At 36.6% G+C, this 20,313-nt stretch overlaps 1 protein-coding gene across 4 annotated transcripts in view; it reads right to left on the bottom strand.

Annotated features, from left to right (window-relative positions):
* Window positions 1–277: 277 nt before the first annotated feature.
* LOC126881800 (zinc finger protein 845-like) overlaps window positions 278–20,313 on the bottom strand; it is a 274,174-nt gene continuing 254,138 nt past the window's right edge. For all 4 annotated transcript variants that reach the window (XM_050646362.1, XM_050646371.1, XM_050646367.1 and 1 more), the window contains 2 exons: window positions 1,675–1,790; window positions 278–581 (listed from right to left, as the gene is read on the bottom strand). In XM_050646362.1, coding sequence (XP_050502319.1) covers window positions 297–581; window positions 1,675–1,790 — 401 coding nt within the window. In that variant the 3' untranslated portion in view covers window positions 278–296. The remainder of the gene's footprint in view (window positions 582–1,674; window positions 1,791–20,313) is intronic.

Genomic DNA, 20,313 nt, shown 5'->3' with positions numbered 1-20,313 from the left:
GATTAATGAAAGGGTAACAAATCAATTGGAAGTTCTGTCCGACAAAATACATGGGACGTTTTCGTAGTTTGACGTTCGAAACCTTTAACCTGTTCCACAATTAAAACTTAACCTTTAACCTGTTCCCCTGTTCCAGTGTTCCCGTACATCAAAGTTTGTCCGACTAAACACCCCTAAGCTATTAACAAATTTTCAGTTTGCTATTACCTAATCAACTATTTTTTGGTACGCGGGATCCAGCCGTATCCACCTTTGTAGCTGGGTAAAATATAGAATAAAATATGTAAATATTTTTATTAAATATATGTCGCAGCATTTATTAAGTTCTTATTACTAGTATTTTCATTAGGTAAAATATTGACTTCTCGTGTATTTTGCTTGAATTGTATGAAGAATCTCATTTCTTTCTTAAATTCTGCCTTAAATGATATGTTATCCCGTTTAGATTTTCTGTAAATGTACAAGGTGAGCTCGATCATTGATCCTATTGTGGCCATGATGGACCCAACAAATAAAACCAAAAAGACTCCACCAACATTCTGAAGATCCAATGGAGTGGCCTCACTATTTTCTTCTTTAGACTACAAGGAAAAATGCGTTAATTTAAAAAATGCGACAAACTGTTTGTCAGTTTGCTGCACGTTTATTGCAATGGCAAGAGTAAGTAAGTATACCTGGTGTTACTATAGTAGGCGATCTACCTCGAGGGTCCTATCTATCTGAAGGATTTGCACAAAATACTGACATGCAAGAAAACTCTTGTAGAAAATATTTATTCACAAATAATAAACATTTGGAGCAAAATAAATGTAAAATGAAAGAGGGCTCTAATAATTAACAAATTAAATGCACCATAAATATTTACAAAAAATTTATATTAAAACTAATAATTATTTATAGAACGATACAGCCTAGTTATTTTAAGTATTACATTTACAACGGATTTAGCCACAATTTTGGTGTGATGAAAATTACATTTTTAATTAACTAATGTTTTGACTAATAGCGTTGATATTTGCGCATACCCTGGAAAAAGATTACGATGTTATTTGCATAATAGTAAAGAAATTAAGTTTGCATAAAATTTATTGTATATTCCTAAATTGTAGTACATAGTAGGTATAAATGTTTATAGAACTTAGCAATAAACATTTGTCTACAAAAGTGTCTGTCATTATTGTGCGCAAACTTTGAGATGCTGCTGAAGAAAACATGTATGTATAAGCTAATCATTTGAAATGTAGTGTTACAGAAGGATGCTTAGAATAGCATGGACACAGAAGAAAACGAACACGGAAGTATTACGAGAAATGGGCAAAGAATATGAAATAATAAACGCAATAAAATAAGAAAGTTACAATATCTTTAGGAAGAAGTATAGAAAGAAGGAGAGTATCATGGTTGAGGAATTAAAGGAACTGGTTTAAATGCAGTAACATAAAGATTTTCAGAGCAGCGGTAGATAGAGTAAAGATAGTGATGATGATATCCAACCTCCGATTGGGAGATGGCACGTAAAAATAATTAATTTGTAAAATTAAAATAATAATAATTCTTATTACTCATGCGTTTTATTCACTTTGTAAAGATTTTTTTGTCGGCATTGTAATATAACACAGCTTATACACCGCGTCACTCGGTACACCGCATACTATAGCAGCACCGTTTACTCACCGTACATTTACCTCCACCTCTCTTTTCTTTCCACCACTTAATTTTTAAGCCTGTTAAAACACCTCTTTCCTTAAGCTGAAGGATGGCTGTGCTGATATCATTTCTATAAGGAGACTCTGAAAATATAACAATCAAATATTGTAATCAAAAATACAAACAGATGGAAACAAAAGCAAAATTAATGTCATAAAGATATGAATTGAGTCCGGTCCTGAACATGGTAACACAAACAGTGTTTACATTTCAGTCCCAAAAAATAATCTTTTTCATAGTACTGTTTATCCAAATAAACTTGAAAATAAGCAAAAAGTAATAGTACTTATATAGTGCAGTTACCTAGGAATAAAACAGTGAGTTATTATTATTTTATTTATTCAAAACATTACAAAGCATACCGTTTGTAAGGCTAAGTGACGGCCGAAATGCCAGTAATCAGAACCAGTTTTGGTTCTACAACTGGTTCATGATTACTAATGAGTTTAACAAATGATACCAGATTCAACCTAACAAATTCGTCAACAATCGTGACTGACGATCAAGAACCTCAAAACAAAACATCGTATTCCGCTGTGCTTAACAACCTTTCAATTCAGTTCCCTTCAAAGCACCAATCAATTTTATCTAATGCGCTGCCTGATACTAAAATAGAAAAGGACTTAATAGCACTTGGTAAAGTTGTTCATCCATGGAATATTTTATTTTCAAAATCCACAAGGAAAAGAAAAAGTTTTCCTGTAGTTGGCTGTATACCATCAATCACAAAATTGGAAAGAAATCCTTTGTAAAAGGTATAAAATTTTTTTATTAAAAATCCCTTAAAAGGGCTACATCACAACAAAACGTTTTCGATTTTTATAAAAAATCATCATCAGTGTTCGATCTAAAAATAAGTATAACCGATTTAATGAATATAAAGTTAGTATTTAAATTTTGACAAAGGTTAGAGCAAGTTAGTTATACTTACAAACTGGATGCTAGCTGAGCCACAAAAGAAAAATATCTGGGTAAAAACCCTTTACATAAAATATAGATGCCTTAAAAGTGCATACTTCAATAAAAAGGCCTGTGATGGTCACATGGCAAACAGAATAATGCCCTAAGGTAAAGTATACAGGTTTCCCAACACGTGGGATCCAAATTGAGTTGATCACATTTCAATGACTTAATGGCAACTGAATGCAAAATGAGTGATGTTTCTGAAAGGTGTCAAAAGACAGATGGACAACATGACGTGGAATTTACCCTGTATTACGACAGCCAACTAATGTTAGTAAAATATTTAATGAAAATTTACATAGTAATAACAAACATCAACAAGGTTGTGGCTATAATTACATTTAAGTAAGTACCTTGAATATGTAAGATGAACGTGGAGTATGAAATGATTTTTATAATGAGAATTAGCCAGAATCTATGCAGCCACCTATACATAATTCAAAGGTTGATGAATGCGGTTCCTATTCAAATTGAAGTAAGTCCAACTGTGCTGTTGAAAATTTAATTTACTATGAATTAAAAGGAGTGTTTGGTTTAATTGTACTAATGGCAGAGTAAATTAGAGAGTCTGTAGTAAATGGAAGTCTGATATTAAAGTAGTGTTGAAACTAAGATAAGTTGTATGAGTCACAGGAGGAAACTGATATGATATAATGATATGTGAATTAATTCGTTAAGGTACCTGAGTGTTGATATTGGAAGTGAAGAAGAATATCAATTGAACTAATAACCTGGCAAAAGTATGAGGTCCTTTTATGTAACATAGGCATCTAGGACTAAACATGTTTATGAAATAGAGATTTTTTTTCTATTTTTTATTTTTATACCAAGTTATCGAGTTGAATTGAAATGGTTTAAAACTGGATGGATGTATGAAGGTGTACTGGAAAACAAGCAATATGTGTAAAATTAGAAGGTAGTGAATAATTTGTGATTTGATATCAGAATTGTTTACTGTAATGAGGTGTGATGAAAAAGGCTGGGCGCCCCAGAAACCAGACCCCACATCCTATGGATAAGAGAGTGGAAGAATTAGTATAAAAACCTTTTATAAATATTTTTCTGAAGTTTAGTTGGACTTATATCGAAAACCTGATCAAATGGCAATAAGTTATGAAATTGGGTGGAAGAGATCAAATAGTGTTAGAGTTGTGACTAGTCGATTTAATAATCGACCAGTCACGAATTTAATATTAAATCGACCAGTCACAACTCTAACACTATTTGATCTCTTCCACCCAATTTCATAACTTATTGCCATTTGATCAGGTTTTCGTTATAGGTCCAACTAAACTTCAGAAAAATATTTATAAAAGGTTTTTATACTAATTCTTCCACTCTCTTATCCATAGGATGTGGGGTCTGGTTTCTGGGGCGCCCAGCCTTTTTCATCACACCTCATTACAGTAAACAATTCTGATATCAAATCACAAATTATTTACTACCTTCTAATTTTACACATATTGCTTGTTTTCCAGTACACCTTCATACATCCATCCAGTTTTAAACCTTTTCAATTCAACTCGATAACTTGGTATAAAAATAAAAAATAGAAAAAAATCCCTATTTCATAAACATGTTTAGTCCTAGATGCCTATGTTACATAAAAGGACCTCATACTTTTGCCAGGTTAGTAGTTCAATTGATATTCTTCTTCACTTCCAATATCAACACTCAGGTACCTTAACCAATTAATTCACATATCATTATATCATATCAGTTTCCTCCTGTGACTCATACAACTTATCTTAGTTTCAACACTACTTTAATATCAGATTTCCATTTACTACAGACTCTCTAATTTACTCTGCCATTAGTACAATTAAACCAAACACTCCTTTTAATTCATAGTAAATTAAATTTTCAACAGCACAGTTGGACTTACTTCAATTTGAATAGGAACCGCATTCATCAACCTTTGAATTATGTATAGGTGGCTGCATAGATTTTGGCTAATTCTCATTATAAAAATCATTTCATACTCCACGTTCATCTTACATATTCAAGGTACTTACTTAAATGTAATTATAGCCACAACCTTGTTGATGTTTGTTATTACTATGTAAATTTTCATTAAATATTTTACTACCAATTAGTTGGCTGTCGTAATACAGGGTAAATTCCACGTCATGTTGTCCATCTGTCTTTTGACACCTTTCAGAAACATCACTCATTTTGCATTCAGTTGCCATTAAGTCATTGAAATGTGATCAACTCAATTTGGATCCCACGTGCTGGGAAACCTGTATACTTTACCTTAGGGCATTATCCTGTTTGCCATGTGACCATCACAGGCCTTTTTATTGAAGTATGCACTTTTAAGGCATCTATATTTTATGTAAAGATCACAGGCCTTTTTATTGAAGTATGCACTTTTAAGGCATCTATATTTTATGTAAAGGATTTTTACCCAGATATTTTTCTTTTGTGGCTCAGCTAGCATCCAGTTTGTAAGTATAACTAACTTGCTCTAACCTTTGTCAAAATTTAAATACTAACTTTATATTCATTAAATCGGTTATACTTATTTTTAGATCGAACACTGATGATGATTTTTTATAAAAATCGAAAACGTTTTGTTGTGATGTAGCCCTTTTAAGGGATTTTTAATAAAAAATTTTTATACCTTTTACAAAGGATTTCTTTCCAATTTTATTTTCATCAAGACTATCAAATAACAGAATATGTATTTATCTCTCCAGCGAATCCTTGGTGGAAAAATGTATGTCCGGTCCAGCAGAAATAACAATTAAAGGCGAAAATCTAAAAGCACGAAAATTATTAACTCCGAACGAAAGACTGTTACTATCAAATGTTTGCTCTTCTATTTCATATATTCTATTAGAGAATGAGTTAACCAGATTAGGTCTTAAATTAATGTCACCTTTAACATTCCTAAGTATCGGTAGTCAACTTCCAGAATTTCAACACGTCCTCAGTTTTAGAAGACAAACTTATATTCAACCACTTGTAGATATAGACCTTCCTTCTTCTTTCTTAATTACATATGAACAAACTTCGTATCGCATATTTTTAAGTTTAGATAAACCTTCGTATTTTATCTGTAAGAAAACAGATCACATTGCAGCAAATTGTCCAAATCATAATCAACAAAATGATTCCTCTCATATCGAACACCAACCACAACAACCAATACAACAACAACTGCAAGAATCCCCCCAATTTAATCCATCACCCTTAGAAATGGAACCAGATCATCCAGTCAATAATTCTAGTGCCGAACCTTCACTTAACCAACAAAAAGAGACTAATTTAATACCTCCCGTATAATTTATGGAAACTAATTTTATATCTAAGGATCAGTCAACGACCAATAAGAGAACAATTTCGGAAATTAATACTACCCCATCTCGCACTGAAGAATTGAATAAAGAATTTAAAATACCTACACAAACCAAACAGAAACAAAAAAAGCAAACTGAAGCTACCTCATCAATTCAAGAAATGATGATGCCAACAAAAACAATATTTCACGATATGTCAAATAATTTTAACTTAACATATGAACAAACCGTTGACTTTTTTGAAAATTGTACTAGCTCGGCTGATCCCTTGAGTTTTCTACAAACATACACAACGGATATACCTAACTTTATTAGCATGATAACAACAATTAAGCCGTATCTTACAGAAAAAAGCATGAAAACCAAATGCACTAAATTATTAAACAAAATCAACAAAATGCTAGACGATGCCGATAATCAAGAAAGTGATGGTACAACAAATTCAACTCAAGAAATAAACTAAAATCTTCGATCAGATTCTTCAATGGAATGTTAACGGTTTCTAACCTCCTAGCATCCATTTTGGATGCAGTTTGGATGCAGCTCGAAACAACTATTTAGAGCTACTGTCTCAAAAATTAAAATAGCTATGATGATTGCCAACCTCTGTAGCGGAGATGGCACCTGAAGAAGAAGAAGAACCTCCTTGAGAAAGATATCTCTGTCTCCTTAATATTTAATTCCCAAAATTTTTTGATCAGACAAACACAGTCACTTCTCCTCCCTGGACCTTTTGTTCTACAATATGTGATCTAACTCTTTCTGAATACAATAAGCTTGATACCACCCATGCAATAATTATTCAATTGTTTTTCAACATACTTGCTTCTTTCCCAGATCATTGTCATATTTATACAGATTCATCCAAAATTATTGATGGTGTGGGATAAGCAGTTATACAGTGAGCACGTAAAGGTTGGAATAAATTCATTTTCTCGAAAATAGATGACTTTGGAAAAAAATCCCGAAACAGGTCAATTTTTTATTTTTAAATTAAGATTTTTTGGCATATATATCATACTAGTGACGTCACCCATCTGGGCGTGATGACGTAATCGATGATTTTTTTCAATGAGAATAGGGGTCGTGTGATAGCTCATTTGAAAGGTAATTCAATTCTCTATTTAGTAATATAAACATTAGTACAATTATTTATACAGGGTGTCCAAAAAAAATTTTTAAGAATTAAATTTATTGACATATAAAGAAGATTGTATGTAATTTATTTAGTTCAAAATACATTTTACTGCTCTCAGAAAACTGAAAAAAATGTTTATTTGAAAAATAATCATTGCTTTTCGCTTAAATTAAATGTTGAAACTGTCACGAGGCTGGTGGGTGGCGGCTTTAATATTGAATTTAAGCAAAAAACAATATTTATTTGCCAAATAAACATTTTTTCCTGTTTTCTGATAGCAGTAAAATGTATTTTGAATTAAATAAATTACACACATTCTTCTTTTTATGTAAATACATTTAATTCAAAAAAAATTTTTTGGACACCCTGTATAAATAATTATGTTAATGTTTATATTACTGAATAGAGAATTGAATTACCTTTCAAATGAGCTATCACTAGACCCCTATTCTTATTTAAAAAAATCATTGATGACGCCATCACTCCCAGATGGGTGACGTCACTAGTATGATATATATGTCAGTAAGTCGTAATTTTAAAATAAAAATTGGCCTGTTTTGGGATTTTTTTCCAAAATCGTCCATTCTCGAGAAAATGAATTTATTCCAACCTTTACGTGCTCACTGTATATTCGAACATTATATTACAATTTAAATTATCTTCCACTTGCAGTATTTACTCTGGAGAACTATATTCAATTATGCAAGCCCTCATTCATATTCGTACTCAAAAATTTCCAAAATCTGTCATAATTACCGACTCTCTCAGGGCATTACATACGATAGATCAGTTATATACAAGTAATCCTATAGGCATTTTAATAAAAAAACAATTACATTTCCTAAAGAACACGAGGCAGCAAGTAGGCTTTATATGGGTTCCATCACACATTAGACTTCAAGGAAACGAAAAAAACAGTTTTTCATACCAGAGAAGCAATACACAGTGCGTTTTCAGTGATAGTGAACTTAGTGTCTGTTTCCGAATACAAACCGTCCTTAAAGAAAGAAAGTGATAAACAAACGGGAAAACACTCAATACCTAACAGTCTAAAATCAGTCTTAAAACCACACTGTAAGCTTACAATTTATTTGAAACACATTAATGATTTAATCAAACTGTAACCACTGTTAACATTTTGTAAATCACATTTCTAATTTGTAAATTATGATATTGTTACTTAACTGTGAACATATGTAATAACCAAAAATACTATGTATTAGTTTTAAGTAACCATGTATTAATTATTGTACAGCTAATAACCCAAAGTGGTTGATGCTGTTATAAATAAAAAAAAAGATATGAATTCGGCTGCCCCAAGTAGAAACACTGTATATCCATTTTTTCAAAATCACTTTTATTGCATTTTTGGATTTAGGATATTTATATCTACCAATTACCAAAGAAAGAAAAAAATAAAAAAATTGTAGAACCACAATTTAACATTGCTATGAAACACATTATATCACATTCCATCTTCACTTCACCCCAAGTATAAACACTGTAAATACGGGATATACAGTGTTTTTATTTGGTTTTTGGGATTTACAGTGATTTACCGTGGGAATCGCATGATTTACATTTTACATTCGCCAAAACCATTGATATTTCCAAGGCAATAATTTCTAGTTTTTTGTTAGTTATTGATGGTTATTGCGATAAGTGCAGTAGAAATTTGTCGTGTATAAAATATTTAAGTTTATTGTATTAATTATTTAAAATATATTTTTACAATTAAACTGGGTGTTACCTATTAATTATCAAATATGAATAAAAATCGAATATTTTGACCTGCTGAAAACGAACTTATAACTTTCTTTTGCACCGGAAGTGACGAGAATTTATTATAAACAATTTAATAATTAAAAATGAATAACCATTTTCAATTTCGTTGCAAAACGAAAATACAGCCGAACCATATTCCAGTCCAATCAGAGAGTGCTGCAAGCACCTCTACCGGTTTCGAAACTTATTAGTCTCTCATCAGGAGGCACATATGCTGCTCTCCCTGATCCAACCAAAACAAACCCCAGCGTGCAGTCCCGAATTGCAACGAACGAAATGGCATAGATGCCCTAGCGGCAACTGCTAGCAAAAGACTAAATTTTCACTCTAATGGCATATAACATATCCCACCAGAATGAAAACAATGGGAACCTTCTCTGGTTACACCTCCGAGGCTTCTACAATTTGCAAGCCATACGGATGCTGAGACTAAGGAAGATGAGGGAATTCTACAATTTACAATTCACGTCACATCTGCTCAGCGCGGTAAAGTTCCAACTAGACTGGTTCCCTTCATACTCCACACAGAGTAAATGTAAATCAAAAATGAATAACCATTTTCAATTTCGTTGCAAAACGAAAATACAGCCGAACCATATTCCAGTCCAATCAGAGAGTGCTGCAAGCACCTCTACCGGTTTCGAAACTTATTAGTCTCTCATCAGGAGGCACATATGCTGCTCTCCCTGATCCAACCAAAACAAACCCCAGCGTGCAGTCCCGAATTGCAACGAACGAAATGGCATAGATGCCCTAGCGGCAACTGCTAGCAAAAGACTAAATTTTCACTCTAATGGCATATAACATATCCCACCAGAATGAAAACAATGGGAACCTTCTCTGGTTACACCTCCGAGGCTTCTACAATTTGCAAGCCATACGGATGCTGAGACTAAGGAAGATGAGGGAATTCTACAATTTACAATTCACGTCACATCTGCTCAGCGCGGTAAAGTTCCAACTAGACTGGTTCCCTTCATACTCCACACAGAGTAAATGTAAATCAAAAATGAATAACCATTTTCAATTTCGTTGCAAAACGAAAATACAGCCGAACCATATTCCAGTCCAATCAGAGAGTGCTGCAAGCACCTCTACCGGTTTCGAAACTTATTAGTCTCTCATCAGGAGGCACATATGCTGCTCTCCCTGATCCAACCAAAACAAACCCCAGCGTGCAGTCCCGAATTGCAACGAACGAAATGGCATAGATGCCCTAGCGGCAACTGCTAGCAAAAGACTAAATTTTCACTCTAATGGCATATAACATATCCCACCAGAATGAAAACAATGGGAACCTTCTCTGGTTACACCTCCGAGGCTTCTACAATTTGCAAGCCATACGGATGCTGAGACTAAGGAAGATGAGGGAATTCTACAATTTACAATTCACGTCACATCTGCTCAGCGCGGTAAAGTTCCAACTAGACTGGTTCCCTTCATACTCCACACAGAGTAAATGTAAATCAAAAATGAATAACCATTTTCAATTTCGTTGCAAAACGAAAATACAGCCGAACCATATTCCAGTCCAATCAGAGAGTGCTGCAAGCACCTCTACCGGTTTCGAAACTTATTAGTCTCTCATCAGGAGGCACATATGCTGCTCTCCCTGATCCAACCAAAACAAACCCCAGCGTGCAGTCCCGAATTGCAACGAACGAAATGGCATAGATGCCCTAGCGGCAACTGCTAGCAAAAGACTAAATTTTCACTCTAATGGCATATAACATATCCCACCAGAATGAAAACAATGGGAACCTTCTCTGGTTACACCTCCGAGGCTTCTACAATTTGCAAGCCATACGGATGCTGAGACTAAGGAAGATGAGGGAATTCTACAATTTACAATTCACGTCACATCTGCTCAGCGCGGTAAAGTTCCAACTAGACTGGTTCCCTTCATACTCCACACAGAGTAAATGTAAATCAAAAATGAATAACCATTTTCAATTTCGTTGCAAAACGAAAATACAGCCGAACCATATTCCAGTCCAATCAGAGAGTGCTGCAAGCACCTCTACCGGTTTCGAAACTTATTAGTCTCTCATCAGGAGGCACATATTCTGCTCTCCCTGATCCAACCAAAACAAACCCCAGCGTGCAGTCCCGAATTGCAACGAACGAAATGGCATAGATGCCCTAGCGGCAACTGCTAGCAAAAGACTAAATTTTCACTCTAATGGCATATAACATATCCCACCAGAATGAAAACAATGGGAACCTTCTCTGGTTACACCTCCGAGGCTTCTACAATTTGCAAGCCATACGGATGCTGAGACTAAGGAAGATGAGGGAATTCTACAATTTACAATTCACGTCACATCTGCTCAGCGCGGTAAAGTTCCAACTAGACTGGTTCCCTTCATACTCCACACAGAGTAAATGTAAATCAAAAATGAATAACCATTTTCAATTTCGTTGCAAAACGAAAATACAGCCGAACCATATTCCAGTCCAATCAGAGAGTGCTGCAAGCACCTCTACCGGTTTCGAAACTTATTAGTCTCTCATCAGGAGGCACATATGCTGCTCTCCCTGATCCAACCAAAACAAACCCCAGCGTGCAGTCCCGAATTGCAACGAACGAAATGGCATAGATGCCCTAGCGGCAACTGCTAGCAAAAGACTAAATTTTCACTCTAATGGCATATAACATATCCCACCAGAATGAAAACAATGGGAACCTTCTCTGGTTACACCTCCGAGGCTTCTACAATTTGCAAGCCATACGGATGCTGAGACTAAGGAAGATGAGGGAATTCTACAATTTACAATTCACGTCACATCTGCTCAGCGCGGTAAAGTTCCAACTAGACTGGTTCCCTTCATACTCCACACAGAGTAAATGTAAATCAAAAATGAATAACCATTTTCAATTTCGTTGCAAAACTAAAATACAGCCGAACCATATTCCAGTCCAAACAGAGAGTGCTGCAAGCACCTCTACCGGTTTCGAAACTTATTAGTCTCTCATCAGGAGGCACATATGCTGCTCTCCCTGATCCAACCAAAACAAACCCCAGCGTGCAGTCCCGAATTGCAACGAACGAAATGGCATAGATGCCCTAGCGGCAACTGCTAGCAAAAGACTAAATTTTCACTCTAATGGCATATAACATATCCCACCAGAATGAAAACAATGGGAACCTTCTCTGGTTACACCTCCGAGGCTTCTACAATTTGCAAGCCATACGGATGCTGAGACTAAGGAAGATGAGGGAATTCTACAATTTACAATTCACGTCACATCTGCTCAGCGCGGTAAAGTTCCAACTAGACTGGTTCCCTTCATACTCCACACAGAGTAAATGTAAATCAAAAATGAATAACCATTTTCAATTTCGTTGCAAAACGAAAATACAGCCGAACCATATTCCAGTCCAATCAGAGAGTGCTGCAAGCACCTCTACCGGTTTCGAAACTTATTAGTCTCTCATCAGGAGGCACATATGCTGCTCTCCCTGATCCAACCAAAACAAACCCCAGCGTGCAGTCCCGAATTGCAACGAACGAAATGGCATAGATGCCCTAGCGGCAACTGCTAGCAAAAGACTAAATTTTCACTCTAATGGCATATAACATATCCCACCAGAATGAAAACAATGGGAACCTTCTCTGGTTACACCTCCGAGGCTTCTACAATTTGCAAGCCATACGGATGCTGAGACTAAGGAAGATGAGGGAATTCTACAATTTACAATTCACGTCACATCTGCTCAGCGCGGTAAAGTTCCAACTAGACTGGTTCCCTTCATACTCCACACAGAGTAAATGTAAATCAAAAATGAATAACCATTTTCAATTTCGTTGCAAAACGAAAATACAGCCGAACCATATTCTAGTCCAATCAGAGAGTGCTGCAAGCACCTCTACCGGTTTCGAAACTTATTAGTCTCTAATCAGGAGGCACATATGCTGCTCTCCCTGATCCAACCAAAACAAACCCCAGCGTGCAGTCCCGAATTGCAACGAACGAAATGGCATAGATGCCCTAGCGGCAACTGCTAGCAAAAGACTAAATTTTCACTCTAATGGCATATAACATATCCCACCAGAATGAAAACAATGGGAACCTTCTCTGGTTACACCTCCGAGGCTTCTACAATTTGCAAGCCATACGGATGCTGAGACTAAGGAAGATGAGGGAATTCTACAATTTACAATTCACGTCACATCTGCTCAGCGCGGTAAAGTTCCAACTAGACTGGTTCCCTTCATACTCCACACAGAGTAAATGTAAATCAAAAATGAATAACCATTTTCAATTTCGTTGCAAAACGAAAATACAGCCGAACCATATTCCAGTCCAATCAGAGAGTGCTGCAAGCACCTCTACCGGTTTCGAAACTTATTAGTCTCTCATCAGGAGGCACATATGCTGCTCTCCCTGATCCAACCAAAACAAACCCCAGCGTGCAGTCCCGAATTGCAACGAACGAAATGGCATAGATGCCCTAGCGGCAACTGCTAGCAAAAGACTAAATTTTCACTCTAATGGCATATAACATATCCCACCAGAATGAAAACAATGGGAACCTTCTCTGGTTACACCTCCGAGGCTTCTACAATTTGCAAGCCATACGGATGCTGAGACTAAGGAAGATGAGGGAATTCTACAATTTACAATTCACGTCACATCTGCTCAGCGCGGTAAAGTTCCAACTAGACTGGTTCCCTTCATACTCCACACAGAGTAAATGTAAATCAAAAATGAATAACCATTTTCAATTTCGTTGCAAAACGAAAATACAGCCGAACCATATTCCAGTCCAATCAGAGAGTGCTGCAAGCACCTCTACCGGTTTCGAAACTTATTAGTCTCTCATCAGGAGGCACATATGCTGCTCTCCCTGATCCAACCAAAACAAACCCCAGCGTGCAGTCCCGAATTGCAACGAACGAAATGGCATAGATGCCCTAGCGGCAACTGCTAGCAAAAGACTAAATTTTCACTCTAATGGCATATAACATATCCCACCAGAATGAAAACAATGGGAACCTTCTCTGGTTACACCTCCGAGGCTTCTACAATTTGCAAGCCATACGGATGCTGAGACTAAGGAAGATGAGGGAATTCTACAATTTACAATTCACGTCACATCTGCTCAGCGCGGTAAAGTTCCAATTAGACTGGTTCCCTTCATACTCCACACAGAGTAAATGTAAATCAAAAATGAATAACCATTTTCAATTTCGTTGCAAAACGAAAATACAGCCGAACCATATTCCAGTCCAATCAGAGAGTGCTGCAAGCACCTCTACCGGTTTCGAAACTTATTAGTCTCTCATCAGGAGGCACATATGCTGCTCTCCCTGATCCAACCAAAACAAACCCCAGCGTGCAGTCCCGAATTGCAACGAACGAAATGGCATAGATGCCCTAGCGGCAACTGCTAGCAAAAGACTAAATTTTCACTCTAATGGCATATAACATATCCCACCAGAATGAAAACAATGGGAACCTTCTCTGGTTACACCTCCGAGGCTTCTACAATTTGCAAGCCATACGGATGCTGAGACTAAGGAAGATGAGGGAATTCTACAATTTACAATTCACGTCACATCTGCTCAGCGCGGTAAAGTTCCAACTAGACTGGTTCCCTTCATACTCCACACAGAGTAAATGTAAATCAAAAATGAATAACCATTTTCAATTTCGTTGCAAAACGAAAATACAGCCGAACCATATTCCAGTCCAATCAGAGAGTGCTGCAAGCACCTCTACCGGTTTCGAAACTTATTAGTCTCTCATCAGGAGGCACATATGCTGCTCTCCCTGATACAACCAAAACAAACCCCAGCGTGCAGTCCCGAATTGCAACGAACGAAATGGCATAGATGCCCTAGCGGCAACTGCTAGCAAAAGACTAAATTTTCACTCTAATGGCATATAACATATCCCACCAGAATGAAAACAATGGGAACCTTCTCTGGTTACACCTCCGAGGCTTCTACAATTTGCAAGCCATACGGATGCTGAGACTAAGGAAGATGAGGGAATTCTACAATTTACAATTGGAACTTTACCGCGCTGAGCAGATGTGACGTGAATTGTAAATTGTAGAATTCCCTCATCTTCCTTAGTCTCAGCATCCGTATGGCTTGCAAATTGTAGAAGCCTCGGAGGTGTAACCAGAGAAGGTTCCCATTGTTTTCATTCTGGTGGGATATGTTATATGCCATTAGAGTGAAAATTTAGTCTTTTGCTAGCAGTTGCCGCTAGGGCATCTATGCCATTTCGTTCGTTGCAATTCGGGACTGCACGCTGGGGTTTGTTTTGGTTGGATCAGGGAGAGCAGCATATGTGCCTCCTGATGAGAGACTAATAAGTTTCGAAACCGGTAGAGGTGCTTGCAGCACTCTCTGATTGGACTGGAATATGGTTCGGCTGTATTTTCGTTTTGCAACGAAATTGAAAATGGTTATTCATTTTTGATTTACATTTACTCTGTGTGGAGTATGAAGGGAACCAGTCTAGTTGGAACTTTACCGCGCTGAGCAGATGTGACGTGAATTGTAAATTGTAGAATTCCCTCATCTTCCTTAGTCTCAGCATCCGTATGGCTTGCAAATTGTAGAAGCCTCGGAGGTGTAACCAGAGAAGGTTCCCATTGTTTTCATTCTGGTGGGATATGTTATATGCCATTAGAGTGAAAATTTAGTCTTTTGCTAGCAGTTGCCGCTAGGGCATCTATGCCATTTCGTTCGTTGCAATTCGGGACTGCACGCTGGGGTTTGTTTTGGTTGGATCAGGGAGAGCAGCATATGTGCCTCCTGATGAGAGACTAATAAGTTTCGAAACCGGTAGAGGTGCTTGCAGCACTCTCTGATTGGACTGGAATATGGTTCGGCTGTATTTTCGTTTTGCAACGAAATTGAAAATGGTTATTCATTTTTGATTTACATTTACTCTGTGTGGAGTATGAAGGGAACCAGTCTAGTTGGAACTTTACCGCGCTGAGCAGATGTGACGTGAATTGTAAATTGTAGAATTCCCTCCTCTTCCTTAGTCTCAGCATCCGTATGGCTTGCAAATTGTAGAAGCCTCGGAGGTGTAACCAGAGAAGGTTCCCATTGTTTTCATTCTGGTGGGATATGTTATATGCCATTAGAGTGAAAATTTAGTCTTTTGCTAGCAGTTGCCGCTAGGGCATCTATGCCATTTCGTTCGTTGCAATTCGGGACTGCACGCTGGGGTTTGTTTTGGTTGGATCAGGGAGAGCAGCATATGTGCCTCCTGATGAGAGACTAATAAGTTTCGAAACCGGTAGAGGTGCTTGCAGCACTCTCTGATTGGACTGGAATATGGTTCGGCTGTATTTTCGTTTTGCAACGAAATTGAAAATGGTTATTCATTTTTGATTTACATTTACTCTGTGTGGAGTATGAAGGGAACCAGTCTAGTTGGAACTTTACCGCGCTGAGCAGATGTGACGTGAATTGTAAATTGTAGAATTCCCTCATCTTCCTTAGTCTCAGCATCCGTATGGCTTGCAAATTGTAGAAGCCTCGGAGGTGTAACCAGAGAAGGTTCCCATTGTTTTCATTCTGGTGGGATATGTTATATGCCATTAGAGTGAAAATTTAGTCTTTTGCTAGCAGTTGCCGCTAGGGCATCTATGCCATTTCGTTCGTTGCAATTCGGGACTGCACGCTGGGGTTTGTTTTGGTTGGATCAGGGAGAGCAGCATATGTGCCTCCTGATGAGAGACTAATAAGTTTCGAAACCGGTAGAGGTGCTTGCAGCACTCTCTGATTGGACTGGAATATGGTTCGGCTGTATTTTCGTTTTGCAACGAAATTGAAAATGGTTATTCATTTTTGATTTACATTTACTCTGTGTGGAGTATGAAGGGAACCAGTCTAGTTGGAACTTTACCGCGCTGAGCAGATGTGACGTGAATTGTAAATTGTAGAATTCCCTCATCTTCCTTAGTCTCAGCATCCGTATGGCTTGCAAATTGTAGAAGCCTCGGAGGTGTAACCAGAGAAGGTTCCCATTGTTTTCATTCTGGTGGGATATGTTATATGCCATTAGAGTGAAAATTTAGTCTTTTGCTAGCAGTTGCCGCTAGGGCATCTATGCCATTTCGTTCGTTGCAATTCGGGACTGCACGCTGGGGTTTGTTTTGGTTGGATCAGGGAGAGCAGCATATGTGCCTCCTGATGAGAGACTAATAAGTTTCGAAACCGGTAGAGGTGCTTGCAGCACTCTCTGATTGGACTGGAATATGGTTCGGCTGTATTTTCGTTTTGCAACGAAATTGAAAATGGTTATTCATTTTTGATTTACATTTACTCTGTGTGGAGTATGAAGGGAACCAGTCTAGTTGGAACTTTACCGCGCTGAGCAGATGTGACGTGAATTGTAAATTGTAGAATTCCCTCATCTTCCTTAGTCTCAGCATCCGTATGGCTTGCAAATTGTAGAAGCCTCGGAGGTGTAACCAGAGAAGGTTCCCATTGTTTTCATTCTGGTGGGATATGTTATATGCCATTAGAGTGAAAATTTAGTCTTTTGCTAGCAGTTGCCGCTAGGGCATCTATGCCATTTCGTTCGTTGCAATTCGGGACTGCACGCTGGGGTTTGTTTTGGTTGGATCAGGGAGAGCAGCATATGTGCCTCCTGATGAGAGACTAATAAGTTTCGAAACCGGTAGAGGTGCTTGCAGCACTCTCTGATTGGACTGGAATATGGTTCGGCTGCATTTTCGTTTTGCAACGAAATTGAAAATGGTTATTCATTTTTGATTTACATTTACTCTGTGTGGAGTATGAAGGGAACCAGTCTAGTTGGAACTTTACCGCGCTGAGCAGATGTGACGTGAATTGTAAATTGTAGAATTCCCTCATCTTCGTTAGTCTCAGCATCCGCATGGCTTGCAAATTGTAGAAGCCTCGGAGGTGTAACCAGAGAAGGTTCCCATTGTTTTCATTCTGGTGGGATATGTTATATGCCATTAGAGTGAAAATTTAGTCTTTTGCTAGCAGTTGCCGCTAGGGCATCTATGCCATTTCGTTCGTTGCAATTCGGGACTGCACGCTGGGGTTTGTTTTGGTTGGATCAGGGAGAGCAGCATATGTGCCTCCTGATGAGAGACTAATAAGTTTCGAAACCGGTAGAGGTGCTTGCAGCACTCTCTGATTGGACTGGAATATGGTTCGGCTGTATTTTCGTTTTGCAACGAAATTGAAAATGGTTATTCATTTTTGATTTACATTTACTCTGTGTGGAGTATGAAGGGAACCAGTCTAGTTGGAACTTTACCGCGCTGAGCAGATGTGACGTGAATTGTAAATTGTAGAATTCCCTCATCTTCCTTAGTCTCAGCATCCGTATGGCTTGCAAATTGTAGAAGCCTCGGAGGTGTAACTAGAGAAGGTTCCCATTGTTTTCATTCTGGTGGGATATGTTATATGCCATTAGAGTGAAAATTTAGTCTTTCAATTTAATAATTGTTTAAGTTATTATAATTCGTAAACTAACAAATATAAATAATCTTTACAAAATGAATTTTGTTCTTAAAAAAATTACAAAATAATGTTTGGTAAACCTTGACCAACATAATTAGAAACACAGATGCTGCAAAAACATTGCAAAATTACAGAATTTAGTCGATTTTTCACTTGTAAGTCGGCTGAATTTTGAGTAAGATAACTTTATAATAGCCCAAATTAATAAAAAAAACTACAAGCTGTAAAACTAAACCTTAATATAAATATTATACAGGGTGTCCCGAAAAGATTGGTCATAAATTATACCACACATTCTACGGTCAAAAATAGTTCGATTGAACCTAACTTACCTTAGTACAAATGTGCTCATAAAAAAAGTTACAGCCCTTTGAAGTTACAAAATGAAAATCGATTTTTTTCAATATATCGAAAACTATTAGAGATTTTTTATTGAAAATGGACATATATCATTATTATGGCAGTAACATCTTAAAACAAAATTATAGTGAAGTTTGTCCACCCCATGAAAATTTTATGGGGGTTTTGCTCCCTTAAACCCCCCCGTACTTTTGTATACGTTCCAGTTAATTCATTTTTGTGGTATCATTAGTTAAACACAACGTTTTTAAAACTTTTTTGCCACTTAGTATTTTTTCAATAAGCAAGTTTTTATCGAGATGCGGCTTCTTTTTTAATATATTTACATAAAAATTTTATGGGGGTTTTGTTCCTTTAAACCCCCCAAATGTTTGTGTACGTTCCAATTACACTATTATTGTGATACCATTAGTTAAACACAGTGTTTTTAAAACTTTTTTGCCTCTTAGTCTTTTTTTGACAAATCACCTTTTATCGAGATATGGCTTCTTTTTCAAAATATACCTGTGTGTGTGTGTTCACAAAGAGGGGATGGCATTAGATAAGAAAATATACCTAAAAATGTAAATTATAAATACATTTTCAGATTATTAACAGGTCTCTATAATCGTACTTAACCATGTACAAATATATGGTGGATTCGACAAATATTCAAAATAGCTCGATAAACAGTGGATTATCAAAAAAGTATTAAGAGGCAAAGAGGTTTTAAAAATATTTTGTTTAACTAATGGTGTCACAATAATAATTTAATTGGAACGTACACAAAAGTTTGGGGGGGTTTAAAGGAACAAAACCCCCTTAAAAATTTTAAGAGGTGCACAAATTTCACTTTAATTTTTTTTTAAGATGTTGCTGCCATAAGAATGCCACATGTCCATTTTCAATGAAAAATCTCGAAGGGTTTTCGATATATGAAAAAAAAATCGATTTTCATTTTGTAACTTCAAAGGGCTGTAACTTTTTTTGTGTGCACTATTGTATATAGGTAAGTGAGGTTCAATCAACATATTTTTGACCCCAGAATCTGTGGTATAATTTATGACCATTCTTTTCGGGACACCCTGTATAATATACAAAGTTATAACAATAAACGAAAATTTTTTATTAAAAACTGCATAATAGGTATAATTTGTTTATATAGAGAATTTAATATAATTTGTATAAATATATACCTATACAGAAATAATAGAGAAACTTATTTCTTTGATGCCTGAAAACGGATGATCGTTTTGCGTAATTGGTCAGTCTCAGAGACACTAATGGACAAGCTTTTCCATAACCCTGGATGACAGCAATTACATGACCCATACACTGACCATTAAATTGTTGCAATTTGTTATATATTTGTTAAAGGAACTTATAAAGTATCATTTATCATTTGTGGTACTTAATGTCTTTAAAAAGTGGGAAATTTTATACTATATTTTCAGGTTTCCCAAATAAAAACACTGTATGTGTTCAAAACCTAGCCAGGAAATAAAATTCAGACATAAAAATATTTACCGAAAAACAGGAGTATTTTTTACTAAATTAATGTGTGTTCACTTTTATTTCAAACAAAATAGAAATTTGAAA

This window comes from Diabrotica virgifera, chromosome 1, assembly GCF_917563875.1.
Source record: "Diabrotica virgifera virgifera chromosome 1, PGI_DIABVI_V3a".
Lineage (NCBI taxonomy): Eukaryota > Metazoa > Arthropoda > Insecta > Coleoptera > Chrysomelidae > Diabrotica > Diabrotica virgifera.
This window is presented reverse-complemented; position numbering and strand designations above follow the sequence as displayed.